Consider the following 15,306-nt stretch of genomic DNA (forward strand, 5'->3'; position numbering starts at 1 on the left):
CTGCTGCACCAGAGAAAACAATCCAAATTTGTTCAACCTCTCCTTATAGCCATAGGTTCTGTTCCAGGCAGCGTTCTCGTAAACCACCTCTGCACTCTCTCTGATGAGGGGAAATGTCATTAGTCTGAGGGTGGTAAATCTATGGAAGTCATTGCCGCAGAAGGCTGTGGAGGCCAAGTCAATGGATATTTTTTGAAGGTGGAGATTGATAGCTTCTTATTTAGTGATGGTGTCAAGGGTTATGGAAAGAAGGCAGGAAAATGGAGTTGAGAGGGAAAGATAGATCAGCCATGATTGAATGGCGGAATAGACTTGATGGGCCGAATGGCCCAAATCTGTTCCTACAACTTACGAACTCTCCAAAGCCTCCTCACCCTTCTTGTTTTGGGACGCCCACTGCTAGGGTTACTACAAGTTGTGCATGGATCACAGTTTCACAGGGTTAATACTGGGATACTTAATCCAATGGTAATCATATTAAAATAAACTGCAGTGGAAGATCAAATTACTTTCCTTGACCATGTGCTCTCAGACTTTGCTTTTGGCAGTTGCAAAGTTTGGTCAGGTGACCTTGTACTTTTTCAAAACTAATTACTTTTTTCTTTCTTTAAAAAAAAACAAAGTTTTCCCAAACTTTGTGTTATGCCGTGGATAACTTGAAACACAAGTTGCGGATTTCTCCAGCAACGTTTGCACAGCTGTGCAGTACAGGATGAGACTGCAAACTCCGTCAAAAAAAAATTAAATCGCCATTGTGCCCTTTGTTTTTTTTACGATGAGAATCTTTAGTGTCCTGTTTACCTTGAACACATGGGTGGCTTTCGCTGAATTGCAATAGTTTAAAAAAAAACTCACCTTCTCACACACACACACACACAAAGGCCCTACAAAGGGGGACGTAAGGTGCAAACATAAAACTTGTGTCACCCACAGCTCATGAGAATGAACAAACTTGTGCTCGATCTTGCTTTAGTGGGGACATGGCATCAAATAATCGGTGTGGATAACGTGCTTGCAGGAGCTTTTAAGTTTAGTTTAGTTTAGTTTAGTTTAGACATACAGCATGGAATCAGCCCTTCGGCCCACCGAGTCGGTAACGACCAGCGATCCTCGCTCATTAACACACTTCACACGCTAGGGACAATTTTACATTTATGCCTTCTTCTTCTTCTTCTTCTTCTTCTTCTTCTTCTTCTTCTTCTTCTTCTTCTTCTTCTCTTCTTCTTCTTGCGTTTGAGACAGCAGAAGTTATGTAACGCCCTCCAGGCGCTGTAGCCAGTTACGCCTTCCGCATTCAGCTGCAGTAGGGTGATGCCACCCGGTTCGACATCCGTAGGTGCCCGCCCTAAAAAGGGTGCATGTTACATTTATGCCAAGCCAATTAACCTACAAACCAGGACATCTTTGATCAGGACATCTTCGGAAGAAACCGAAGATCTCGGAAAAAACCTTCTCATGGGGAGAAGGTATAAACTCCATACAGACAGCACCCATGGTTAGGATTGTACCTGGCGCTGTGAGGCAGCAACTCTACCGTAACACCACTGTGCCGGCCTGCAAAGGTTGTAGTTTTCAAGGGAGATTCTGTTCACGTCATTGTGGACATTGGAACGGTTGTTGGAGAACAAGCATTGCACAATCCAACATTTCAAAGAGGATTACTTAATTCATTCCCACCATCGTGAAGGAACTGTGACCACCAGCTTCAATAATAGCTTCAGCACTGAACACTGCACACCAACCTCAACCATGAATCGTGGATTGTATTTGCTTGCACTAAAGATTTCTGCACCAGTATTGTGGTTATTAATTTATTTTAAAATATATTATCGATGTATATTGTGTTTACAGGCCTGTTATGCTGCTGCAAGAAGAATGTAATTGTTCTATTCTTGGTACATATGACAATTAAACGCCATGGACTCTTGATTATTTTAAGTTAGTTCTTCTTCTCCAAGAACCCTTTTTTTGCTTAAGTCCACCCTCCGCCACCTCCAGTATAAATTCCATTAGGAAAATTTTGGAGGACCAAGAACCAAGACAAAATGCTGGAATAGCTCAGCGGGACAGGCAGCATCTCTGGAGAGAAGGAACGGGTGACACTAAATGAACGTTGGAACTTTTGCATTTTGCTGCTTTTTAATGCGATGCAAAATTAAGAGACTTTATTTTAATTTTGCAAACATTGCATCGCATTAAAATGCATCAGTTTTTGATTTTTAAATGTATGTAAAACCACTTTAGCATTTTGATGCATTTTAATGGTATGCAAAATTAAGAGACGATTCGCATAATTTTGCAAACATTGCATCGCATTAAAATGCAAAAGTTCCAACGTCCATTAAAAAAACAAACAAGTGGATGCATTAAATATATAAATAAGTGTTCTTGCTTTGCGCTGCTGGCAGTGTGCGGTTGCATTGCTGGGAGTCCCCGCGACTCGGTGTGCGGAGCGGGCGCCGGCCACGCGTCGGAGGTGCCCGGGCTGCATGGCTGTGCAGCCGCCGCGCTGCTCGCACTGCAGGCGGATACTGCTGTTTACCATCAGCCGCCCATCCCGCCCCGGGAGATCGCGGAGGCGGGGTTTTCCCAGGCTGCTGAAGCTCAGCCCACCGCGCTGAGGCCGCAAGCAGCAAGCCTGGCTTTTTAACCACTGCCACGCCGACTGCTTTCCAGCTTGCTGCCGCTGGCAAAATTAATGCATTTTATCTCACAACTATTTTATGCACCCCCCCCCCCAAGTAAATAGCACGAGTGCTCCCAGATCTGCACGGCATTTTGGATTTGCATTTGTCTCGACCGATTCCCCCAGGGCTCAGGCTATAATGCTAAGTATAGAAGTGACATGACGAACAATTCTACACCTACAGTATAAATTAATCTGCATTAATCCTAACTGATCTTTGCTTCTGCCCCCTTCTTGCTCAGATGCAGAGTGCGGCTGTTCTCTTCCTTTCAAGTGTTGCGGGAAACAAGTGCATGGAATGCACCACAGTTTAGAAATTACAGTAACGAATATAAAATAAAAATCTGCTTATCAGATGGCATTGCAAATGCTCAGCACTTGGTGTTTTGCTCAATATTCCAGCATCTGCAGTTCCTTGAGTCTCAGTTTAAATGCATTTATTCACTTGTAAGAATGCAATGTTTTGCACGAATGAAAAAATGTAGGAATGCGTCTCGGGTGGGGAGGGTAATAATTGTGGATGAGTAAAAGTTAGCAGGTAAATGGTTAAACTGCAAGAAGGGGGTAGATGGAAGGGGAAACCTTCCTTGAGCCTCTCAGTTTGAATGCATTTAATTCACTTGTAAGAATCCAAGGCATTGCACGATTTAAAAAAATATAGGAATGCATTTCAGGGGCGGGGTGGGAAAGGGGTAATAATTTTGGACGAGTAAAAGTCAGCAGGTAAATGGTTAAACAGCAAGAAGGAGGGGTGGGGCGTTGTGCAAAGCACTTTGGCACGTTCCTTGAGTCCCTTAGTTTAAATGCATTTAATTCACTTGTAAGAATGCAATGCATTGCACGAATAAAAAAACCCCATGTAGGAATGCATCTTAGGGGTGGGGAGGGGGTAATAATTGTGGACGAGTAAAATGTAGCAGGCAAATGGTTAAACTGCAAGAAGGAAGGGGTGTGGGGAAACGTTGTGCAAAGCACTTTGGCACGTGCTCCAGGGGGCTGACACCGGCTGCCTCGCGCGCCGACAGATGTCACCTGTCAGCAGTGATTTAGCCCGGGCCGCCCTTGACTGGCAGGCCGGGCTGCCGGCGGCCAATCAGAGCGCGCCTGCCCCCCCCACGCACACCCCGCCTCGCGTGCCGCGCGCCCGGGTGACTGACAGCCGGCGGGGGCCGCAGCCAATGGGAGGGCCGGGCGGCTCCGACCCCACGTGGGGGCGGCCCGCACGCTGCCGGTGCCCATTGGCTGGTGCAAGTGTGGGAAAGAATCCTGAGCTGGTTTCACACGAGCTGGGCTGGGGCGCCGGGTTATAAATACAGGGCGGCTGCTCATCACTCGCCACTCAATGCAGCTCTTGTATGCGTGTGTTTGTCAGTTTGCAAAGAGCTCGCTGCAGTGTCAACTTACCGTGGAAGACACTGTTGCAATTACTTTCGACGGCGTCTTCACGCTGCAATTTCTCCTGCTAATCCCACAAAAAAGTTGCATAAAAAATGCCAGCCGACACCATAGAGAAATCCTCTATTTCTCCCAATGTCGGGGCTTCTGCAACTTCTCCGCAAACTCCGGATAAACCCAAAAGCGCAAGTGATAATAGAAAGGTAAATGCATTTACTGGGATGTGTTCCCGAATTTTAACACTGCTATAGTTCCCTATGAAATCTTGACTGGTTTATTTTTTTTTAAATAGATTTAATTTAATATTATTGTTTTGTTTTAAAACCAACAGTCTTCCAAACCCATCATGGAAAAGCGGCGCAGAGCACGAATTAACGAAAGCCTGACTCAGCTGAAAACTTTGATCCTGGATGCACTGAAGAAAGATGTAAGTTAACATCGATCTCTTGAGCAGTGAGTTGATTAAGCAGTTAGTTCTTGCACTGAGACGTGGATTTGTATGCAGAGAGTCGTGGTCTGAACACTTGTTTCCATTTGCAGAGTTCCAGACACTCGAAGCTGGAGAAAGCGGACATCCTTGAAATGACAGTGAAACACCTGCGAAATCTACAACGTGTACAGATGACTGGTACGTGTCCAACAAACTGGCTGAGTGCTTGCCAATAAACACAAAAGTTCACAAACTTTTATTTTGGAAAGTTTGCCAACTTTTTTAAAGTCGCAGATCATGAAGTTCTAACGGCCTTTTTTTCGCTCTCTTTCTCTTCTTGCAGCAGCCTTGACTGCAGACCCGACTGTCCTGGGCAAATATAGAGCTGGATTTAATGAGTGCATGAACGAGGTGACTCGTTTCCTCTCGACGTGCGAAGGGGTGAACGCCGATGTCCGGAGCCGGCTGCTGAGCCATTTGTCGAGTTGTTTGGGACACATGGTGGCAATGAACTACCCGCAAGCCCCCTCCAACCCCGCATCCTTGCCCGGGGGTCACCTCGCCCAGCCTCTGCACGTCCAACTTCCAGCCACCGTGCCAGTCAGCGGCGGTGTGGGCATGCCTTGCAAACTAAGCCCAGCCGAGGCGGTCTCGCCCAAGGTCTACGGGGGCTTCCAGCTGTTACCCGCTGCGGATGGACACTTCGCCTTCCTCATCCCCAACCCTTCCTTTGCAACTTCCAGCGGGCAGATTGGAAGCGGCTCTGTCATCCCCCTCTACGCCAATGCAAACCTCCCGGGCAATGCAAACTCGGCGGGGCTACCTTCCAACTCCAGACTAGCGGGATCCCCGGTGCAAGGAATGACCTCTCTACCGTTCGGACCCAACGGCATGAACGCAGTGTCTCAGAACCACACGCCTTTGGGAGTGAGCACAGGTCCCGAAAGCTCAGAGTCCGTCTGGAGACCTTGGTGAAACACAAAAACACCATAAACTGACTGACCCGTTAAACCTGTTCCATTGTTGGGGACATTTGTACTTATCATGATAAGAGATATTTATTTTTTCTGTACATAGAATACCCAGTTGATCTCCGTATAACTTGCGATTTTTAAAGAAATATTTTACTGTGGAGGAGACTTGTACATTGATTTTTGTTTGTGTGTGTGTGTGTGTGTAACCTGTTTCAATAATGGGTGCGATATACCAAAGTCTTTTTGTAAATTCGCCTCTGACACAGCAGGAAATAAAACATTCATATAAAAAAAAGAGAATTGTCCCTTGTTGTCAGACATAAAAAAAAACACAATGTAGTTAAAAAGTTCTCACTTTGTTCTTTCCAGGCGAAAGCGGGCACATCAAAGGCTAGCAGTGAAGTTATTGCGATCTGCATGTAGGCCTGACCCAGCTCTGAGTGGTACTGAAGTGCAGCAGTTCTTAAAACAATCAGAAGCTATTAGACTTGAGGAAGTGCAGATGCTGGTTTACAAAACATAAACGTGCTGGAGTAGCTCAGCCGGTCAGGCACCATCTCTGGGGAACATGGATATGCAATGTTTTGGAGTTGGGACACCTCAAATAGTTTTAGATATGAACTGCCGTTTTACCCATGCATTCTACGATTTAATTAATTGATACAGATTCATGAAATTGCACTCTTCCCCCCTCCCCCCAAACAAAACACTGAACAGTTAGGAGTTACTAGGCTAATTCTTCCATCACAATAACATTACTCTGGCCTGTACGATTCAGTAATAAGATCTGAGTTGCTGTTGGAGGTTTGGAAAGGAGGGCAGATTAAATTTCCCGCCCAGAAGCGCGTAGTGATAATGGATCAGACACTTTCCCAACAGTAGCATAGGCCGGTTTCAATGCTGGTTCAGTTGGGAAGGACGTCGAACAATTTTTTTTTCCTTTAAAAAAAAAGGGATTTGCAATAAATTTTAAGGATAATCGGCGCCATCTGCCACGCACTTTTGACAAAAGCCTTTATTTCCCGCGTCAACACGTTTTTATCTGCATGCAGAAAATCGCAAAAGGCGGGAAATGTCTGAACATTGTCCCGAAGAATGGATGGCCGACTAAAAAGCGGGGAATTGATCTCTATTGAATAAAAGCAATTATAAGTGAAGTATCAAAGGAGCTCATCGAGTATGCAGCGGGTAGCTGCGAGCGGCGTGGACCATTGATGTCCCTGGGAATGTAGTATTGGGTTTAATAGCACCCAGAAGAATACCACTCTCCGGGCGGCAACCACCACTAAGCAGCTCGGAGGGATGCAGTGCTGAAGTAGCCTTGCACAGTCCAGTCCGCACACACCTTCCCCTTAAAATACTTTTTAAAAAATCATCAATCTATAATCACATAAAAATGTAAAATAATCTTTAAAAGTTTATTAACTTGTGTAAGTAAAGTCAGGTAAAAAAAGACGAAACAGATGCAATAGACTGCTAGGTGGGAGATTATAATGCTACACATACATAAGATACCAAATTGATGGATTCAGGCGAGGATTGCAAAATGTTTCGTTTTTGAAATGGTTACATTTTAACTTATGCTGGCATTAAATTTATGAAGAAAAAGGCTTTTGTGTTTGGGTGGGTAATCTGGAATTAGCTGAGGGCAGTGGGGGGTGGGGATTCGGTGGACGGGTGGAGTCCTTAAAATCTGATTGAAATGTACAAAATTCCTTAAGGGATTCACGGGGGGAGGGGGATGTTTGGCGTGGTCGGGGAGTCTAGAACCAGGAGCCGCAGCCTGGGAATCAGGAAAAGTCTCTAGGGGGAATTATCTTCACTCTAAAGTGGGGCGAATCGCTGGAATTCTCAGCCCAGGAGTGGCGTGAAGATCAGTCGCTGAGTTCATTCACAAGTGGAGATTAGAGGAATCAATTTGCAGACTCGAGAAACTACAGATGTTGGAATATTCCTCAATCTGAAGAAAGTCCAGACCCTCGCTCCCATTTCCTTCCATAGATGCTGCTAGAAATGTATTTATTTAAAAAACAAATCAAAGGATTTGGTTTGTGGTAGCAATAATAGAACCATATTAGATCAACCACCGTCTTGATGAATGCCGGAACGGACATGAAGGGCCAAATACTGCTCCTAATTATCTTGTTGAGAGGTTCTCCCAGTTGCAATACTATATCACAAGACTGGGGTCCATTCCAGTGTCCAATCAGTTGTGCACATGTCTACTCCACAACCAGCCTATTTACACAACACTCACACCTAATCTCACACTTATCCAATCACACACTAGACTGATCATGTTTAAGAAAGAACTGCAGATGCTGGAAGGTAGTTTTAAAAAAGCCGGAGAAACTCAGCGGGTGAGGCAGCAGCTATGGAGCGAAGGAATGGGTGACGTTTCGGGTCGAGACCCTTCTTCAGATCATGTTCACTGTGAACGAGTCACACAATTTACCATCACACAAGCACACACACGCGCGTGTACATTTGGGCACATCGCCCACGTCAAAGGCTCACACCATATGGTGCCCGACAAACGTGTACACTCGGGTGCAGGGCCGCGGTGAACACACACAGGCGCACGACCGCAGTGCACACCGAGTGATAGTGCACGATTGTGGTACACTGCGAACAGAAAACCTCGCACACTCATGCTCAATCGCATTCACAATCGCACACGCATCTCCAATTTATTCACACCGTACACTTACAAATCCCCAAACTGGGTTTGCACGCGCCGTTGCACACTTGCTCACACGCGTGGCAAGTGTGCACTAAAACACCTTTGCAATCTGGCGCTCACGCGTGGCTGTCCAACGCCGTGGCAAGATGGCACGCTCGTTCACACGCACACACGCTCCAAAGCCTATGCACACACACACACACACACATGAGCAGAGGAGGCGGGCGAGTGAGCGAGCGCTTGGCCAGGGACCGCGCACAAGCCGGCTGCTGCCCGGGCGGCGTGAGGCTCGCCGTGTGCCAACCCCGTGCACGGTGCCTGAGAGCGGGTGTCCGCTTACAGCGCTCGGCTCCCGCACCACTCTCCCCCCCTTCTCCCCACTCAGCGCATTTCCAGTGTAACTCAACCGCGCTGCAGACGGCAACGCGCCCCCCCCCCCCCCCCCCCCCAATAAATAAAATCTCACATATGCAAACTCATAAAACCAAAAATAAAATCTCATGCACAATTCCCAAACGCCAATAATCTAATACATCATCATATTAGCGTGAAATCTGCACGGGTTTTAAACGCACGAATCATGTGGCGCTGAAACATGTTTTTTGTAACATTTGCACAAATTAATGCTTTTTCCCCAAATTGAGTTTTAAAAGCTCCCGCTGACTCTGAAATTAAGATTAAAATGGATATTCTCCCTGCAAATTATGATCCTGATTTATTGTCCCAAGTTTATGCGTTGTAAAATAAAATTCCTAAAATGTCACCATCGCAAAATAAAAGTAACCTTCGTAACTCAACAGTGTTTAATTCTAGGAAGAATGCAACAAGAGGAGAGCAGACTTTTTGAGAGAGAGAGAGAGAAAAAAAAAGTTGGCTGGACTTTTTCCCTTGCGGCCAAAGTACGTTGAGTGGTTTGCGCGCTTGGCAAGTGGTTAATAGTCCTCACATCTGACACAGGAGAGCCGAGAGGTCGTGAGAAAGAGGCGAACTCTTCGCTGCTTCTCAGGCGGCGGCCAATGCGCCTGTGCGTGCCGAGAGCACTCCCAGACACAGGCGAGGAACGCCAGCCAGTTTCAGACGCCACAACAAACCAGCAGTCAGCAGCAACAGCAGCGATAGATAAGGGCTCGTCAGCGGCGGCCAAAACTCACACAGGGCGGAAGATAGCCACAGCTCGCCTCGCAGACAAGGGGGATGCAACCAGGCGGCAGCGAAGTTAAAAGACGTGGGTTGTTGGAACAGTGCAAACAAATGGTCAACTATCAATGAGGGGGAAACAATATTCAAGGCAGAGTGAAAGGCACTGATAGACAGAGGTGGAAGGGTCTTCCCCTCCACAGACGCTGCGCGACCCGCTGAGTTCCTTCAGCACTTTCAACAAAATACACAAAGTGCTGGAGTAACTCAGTGGGTCAGGCAACATCTGTGGAAATAGTCACAGAGTGCTGGAGTAACTCAGTGGGTCAGGCAACATCTGTGGAAATAGTCACAGAGTGCTGGAGTAACTCAGTGGGTCAGGCAGCATCTGTGGAAATAGGCACAAAGTGCTGGAGTAACTCAGTGGGTCAGGCAACATCTGTGGAAATAGGCACAAAGTGCTACATAGAAACATAGACAATAGGTGCAGGAGGAGGCCATTCGGCCCTTCGAGCCAGCACCGCCATTCATTGTGATCATGGCTGATCGTCCCCTATCATAACCCGTGCCTGCCTTTTCCCCATATCCCTTGGCTCCACTAGCCCCTAGAGCTCTATCTAACTCTTAAATCCATCCAGTGCCTCCACTGCCCTCTGTGGCAGGGAATTCCATAAATTCACAACTCTCTGGGTGAAAACGTTTTTTCTCACCTCAGTCTTAAATGACCTCCCCTTTATTCTAGGAGTCTGCTGGAGTAACTCAGTGGGTCTGGTTCAGGTTCTGGTTGATTACTACACAAACACCTCATCAGTGGTTATCTCACGCAGGTCAAAGTGAGTAGTGTAGTGATTACATTTTGAAGTGGGCCTTTTTGACCACGTTGAGGAGATCTAGTTGCTCAATCCCCTTTTTAAATGACTTAACATCGGGAGCATCGCGTGTGTTGGGTGGTAACACATTCCATTCCCTTACCGTCCTTGGGTAAAGGGAATATTGGTGCCAAGGTTTATTGACATTTAGCGAGTTGATGATGTAGGGACCGCTAATTTTGTATTGTTTCGTGGCAGTTGGTGCTCTGGGATGACAGGAGATTTGATGGTGTGATTTTGTGGATCTCTGTATCTCTGGAGATCATGGATTAGGTGACATTTAGTGTCAGGACATTTCTTCAGACTCAGCACTTTGTTTTTCACTCAACATTCCTGCGTCTGCAGTTCCTAATGTCCCTAACTGTTGCTCTCTGCATCCTTTGAATTTCCTTTGTTCAATTCCCATAGATCGTTGAATCTCCCATTTTAAGTAAAACCCCTCTCCCCCTTGCACTTCCCTGTGCCCCTTCCCGCCCACGTGTGCACCCACTTCTCCCACTATCCTGCCCCTCTTAAACAACCCCTCCACCCCCATTCCCCTCTGTCCCCTTCTACCTATACCTCTCCCTCTGGCTTTATATTTCACTCCTCTCCCGAACTGACACCCTTTTCCCCTTTTCAACTCGAGCCTTTGTTCTGCTAATCACCCCCTCACCCGCATCCACCCATCATTTGCCCGCTTTGTCCTGACCACCTCTTTTCCAACTCTCCCTCCCCTCCCCCCTCCCCCCTCCCTCCTCCAACTACGATCAGTGTGTAGTAGGGTCCCGACCTGGAGTGCATTTGTTCATTGCCTCCACAGATGCTGCCCGACCCTTTGAATTTCTCCATCATTTCCAGGGGCAGCACAGTGGCAGAGTTGCAGCCTTACAGCGTTAGAGACCCGGCTTTCGATCCTGACCTCAGGTGCTGTCTGTACGGAGTTTGTACGTTCTCCCTGTTCCCAGGGTGCTCCGGTTTCCTCCCACTCTCCAAAGACGTTTAGGTTTATAAGTTAATTGGTTTCGGTTAAAAAAAAATGGAAATTATTCCTAGTGTGTAGAATAGAAGAGGGTGATCTCTGGTTGGTGCGGACTGAGTGGGCTGAAGGGCTTTGTAAACTTTTATTTTACTCAAAATTCCAGCCTGCAGTTTCCTCTGTCTCCAACAGACAGAAGTAGTTTAATTGATTGAAAGATACAGCATGAAGCAGGCCCTTCGCCCCACCAAGTCCATGCTGACCATCGATCACCTGTTCACATTAGTTCCATGTTATCCTCCTATCCCATTCACTCCCCACACACGAGAGAGCAATTTGCAGATTAACCTACAAACCCGCTTGTCTTTGGGGTGTGTGAGAAAACCAGGGCATTGGGAGGAGACCCAGTCAGTCACAGAGATAACGTGCAAACACCACACGGACATAACCCAATGTCAGGTTCGAACCCAGATCTCTGGGCAGTGAGGCAGCAGCTCTAGCTGATATTTTGCTGAATTCAAATTTTCAGACCCGAGTGATAGTATTTGGCACAACAGTGAACAACGCATCGTGTTGTGTTGCGTAAGAAGGAACTGCAGATGCTTGTTTAGGCTGAAGACAGACAAAAAATGCTGCAGTAACTCAGCGGGACAGGCAGCGTCTCTGGGGAGAAGGAATGGGTGACATTTTGGGTTGAGACCCTTCTTCAGACTGAAAAAGCATCTCAACCCGAAACATCACGCATTCCTTCTCCCCAACTTGCATTGTGTTCCCAGGTGTAGGACATTAGGCTTCTTTACCTCCTGCCTGATGCTCGCAGCTAGCAGAGAGCATGGATGGGGGGGGGGGGGGGGAATCCTTGATCATAGATGCTGCCTTCTTGAGGCAGAACCTCATGTCGGTGCTTTCGATGGAGGAGATGTCTGTGCACAAGATGGACTGGGCTGAGTACACCAGCCCGTCACTTATTCCTTCTCTCCAGAGATGCTGCCTGACCCGCTGAGTTACTCCAGCTGCTTGTGTCTATATTCTCTTCAGCCTTTTGCATTCCTGTACGTTGGAATTGCTGCACCGGCAGGCCATGACACAACCAGTCGGGATATTTTCCACAGTGCATCTGTACGGTTCAGTACAGTTCAGGGGGGCAGAGGTGTTATTGAGCTGGATGTCCTTATCATACTTGCCAAATGTTCTGACCAGACAGAGAGGAAGCAACACAAAACCAGCAGACGACAACAATATGCAAAGGAACAGATAGTCCGTGTTCAGACAGAAGCACACTGAAAGCTCACAGCCTTCAGAACGTACACACTATCATGCTGCGCCTTTAGGAAGACTCCTGAATGGAGTTAATGAGATTTTGCAGTAGTTTTGTCGGTGAGGATAGGAACCAACAGAGCTGATCTTCTTGGATCGTGAGTTAGATAGAGCTCTAGGTGCTAGTGGAGTCAAGGGATATGGGGAGAAGGCAGGCACGGGTTATTGATAGGGGACGATCAGCCATGATCACAATGAATGGCGGTGCTGGCTTGAAGGGCCGAATGGCCTCCTCCTGCACCTGTTTTCTATGTTTCTATGTGAACATTGGGGCTTCTTGAATTTTGCACTTTAGATAAGTAACAGGAAAGATTCCTTAAATGTTCTCTTTTGGGGAAATATGTTCCCCGTGCCTGTGAATCCCTTCAGCGCATGAAACGCAACTTCAGTTAGCAGCCGGTGGACCTGCTGCCTCTCTGGCCAGAGACCTGGGTTCGACCCTGATCTCGGGTGTTGTCTTTGCGGAGTTTGCACGTTTTCCTGTGACCGCGTGGGTTTCCGACACCCGAAATGCCACCTGTCCATGTTCCCCAGAAATGCTGCCTGACCCGCTGAGTTGCTCCAGTGATTTGTGTCCTTTTGGCATTCCGGTCAACTACCTTTCCAACCACCACTGCTGACTGAAGGACCAAGACTGTTTCTTGAGGCGAGAGCATTCAAAAGAGTGAGGCAGAGAACTATGTTGATAAGCTCATAAGTGACAGGAGCAGAATTAGGCCATTCGGCCCATCAAATTCACTCCGCCATTCAATCATGGCTGATCGATCTCTCCCTCCCATCCCCATTCTCCTGCCTTCTCCCCATAACCTCTGACACCCGTACTTATCAAGAATCTATCTGATTCTGCCTTAAAAATGTATATTAACTTGGCCTTCACAGATTTCCACAGATTCACCACCCTCTGACTTAAGAAATTCCTCCTCTTCTCCTTCCTAAAGGAACGTCCTTTAATTCTGAGGCTACGACCTCTGGTCCTAGACTCTCCCACCAGTGGAAACATCCTATCCTATCCTCATCCACTCTATCCAGACTCTTATTAAGATAAATAAGTTTGCTTCTTTTCTGCCCCTTTGTCCACGTGTACACAAAAAGCAGGTTGACGCTAACCTCCGCAGTACATGACATTAATGCACTGGCAACGCAACAAAAAATCACACACAGCCTTTGCTCATTATTCTCCACTCCCTTCCAACAAAGGTTCTGTCAAGCGCATTTGCCAGGAAGACAAAGTGTCCCTTTGATCTTCTTGGGACGGTCTGATGACCTACATTGCTTGGAGCTTGTGCCTTGTGCCCTGATGGACAGGTACCAACAGGTGCAGTTCGGATGAGTAATTCAGTGCTGGTGCAGTGGGTGCAGAAGGGGGGGAGGTGGTGTTCTCTCTGTCTGGGCAGAAAGCCATCAGATCAAGTAACCCTCCCTTGGAATCCTAGACATTGCCTTTAAATACATATGGCGTTGCTAAATTTTCACAGCACTTTCCTTCTCTGGACTGCTTCCCTTTGTTGACGTTTGCCTCTCTCGCACAACCCTGGCTTGATTTGTAGGTAACCATCTGTAGAACTGCTGCCTCACGGCGCCAGAGACCCTGGTTCGATCCTGACCTTGGGTACAGTCTGTGTGGTGTTTACACATTCTCCCTGTGACCGCATGGGTTTCCTCCGGGTGCTCCAGGTTTCCTGCCACATCCCACAAAGACTTGTGGGTTTGTAGGTGAATTGGCCTCTATAAATTGCCCGAGTGCGTCGGGAATGGACACAAAAGTCAGATAACATCGAGATAATATTCAATGGTACTTTATTGTCATCTGTACCTAAGTACAGTGAAATTCTGTTTTTCCATAGAGGTTAGTGAGCTTGAGTTTAGTTTATTGCCACCGAGGTGTACCGAGGTATAATGAAAAGTTTTGTTGCGTGCTAACCAGTCAGCGGAAAGACAATACATGATTACAATCGAACTATCCTCAGTGTAAAGAGACACGATAACGGGGGTAATGTGAATGACGTTTTGTGCAAGATAAAGCCAGTAAAGTCAGAAGAAAGAGAGTCCAAGGGTCTCCAATGAGGTAGATAACAATCCTACTATACAGTGTGCACAATGGCCAGAGTGGACTCGGCAAGCCAAAGGGCCTGTTTCCATTTTATATCTCTAAACTAAAGTATACTATCCTCCATTCACTGCTATTGAGTGAGAGCTTACCCCCACTGTTATAGTGAGATGTTGTGGTTTTTATTTCCACTACCCTGTCTTTGGAAGTAATGCCCCTGTCCCACTTAGGAAACCTGAACGGAAACCTCTGGAGACTTTGCGCCCCACCCAAGGTTTCCATGCGGTTCCCGGAGGTTGCAGGTGGTTGCCGGAGGTTGCAGGTAGTGGAAGCAGGTAGAGAGACTGACAAAAACCTCCGGGAACCGCACGGAAACCTTGGGTGGGGCGCAAAGTCTCCAGAGGTTTCCGTTCAGGTTTCCTAAGTGGGACAGGGGCATTACTCAATAGCCTGAAGATTGTGTGGCGTACACCCCACAGGCATACGTTCGGGAGAGAGGTTTAGCTTCAGACAAGTGACTCTATGTAAAAACAGACAAGTGACTCCCCGCACATGATATCCTCCCCTGAGCTCATTCCACCGAGATGAAGGAGGAACTTGCCTTTACATTTCGCTACCTTAGGACACCCCAAATGCTTGTTTATTTTCTCCGTGTAGCTTTTATAGTAGAGTTGATGCATTATCATGGGAAATGCAATGGACAATTTCTGCACAACTGTTACGGTGCCAAAATTGTAGAATAGTTATAGAATTGTACAAAACAAAACTGGATCTTTCGCCTTACTTCACCCAAAACCCACAAGATTTCTT

General features: G+C 47.0%; 1 protein-coding gene and 1 long non-coding RNA gene across 3 annotated transcripts; one reads left to right on the forward strand and one right to left on the reverse strand.

Moving 5' to 3' along the window:
- Positions 1-220: 220 nt before the first annotated feature.
- Positions 221-14,153, reverse strand: LOC116990353. The gene is made up of 3 exons (XR_004416524.1): positions 14,143-14,153; positions 13,348-13,354; positions 221-355 (listed from the first exon to the last, which is right to left on the reverse strand). It is a non-coding gene; the product is annotated as an uncharacterized LOC116990353 (long non-coding RNA).
- Positions 4,014-5,780, forward strand: hes4 (hes family bHLH transcription factor 4). Of its 2 annotated transcripts, none has more exons than XM_033047927.1 (4): positions 4,014-4,284; positions 4,413-4,508; positions 4,622-4,709; positions 4,855-5,780. In XM_033047927.1, the coding sequence occupies exons 1-4, from the start codon at positions 4,177-4,179 to the stop codon at positions 5,484-5,486; spliced, it is 924 nt and encodes a 307-aa protein (XP_032903818.1). In that variant the 5' UTR covers positions 4,014-4,176; the 3' UTR covers positions 5,487-5,780. The 2 variants fall into 2 exon arrangements, with proteins under 2 accessions (XP_032903818.1, XP_032903819.1); XM_033047928.1 differs by having other exon boundaries at positions 4,858-5,780.
- Positions 14,154-15,306: the final 1,153 nt, after the last annotated feature.

The sequence above is a fragment of the Amblyraja radiata genome, chromosome 31, assembly GCF_010909765.2.
Source record: "Amblyraja radiata isolate CabotCenter1 chromosome 31, sAmbRad1.1.pri, whole genome shotgun sequence".
Lineage (NCBI taxonomy): Eukaryota > Metazoa > Chordata > Chondrichthyes > Rajiformes > Rajidae > Amblyraja > Amblyraja radiata.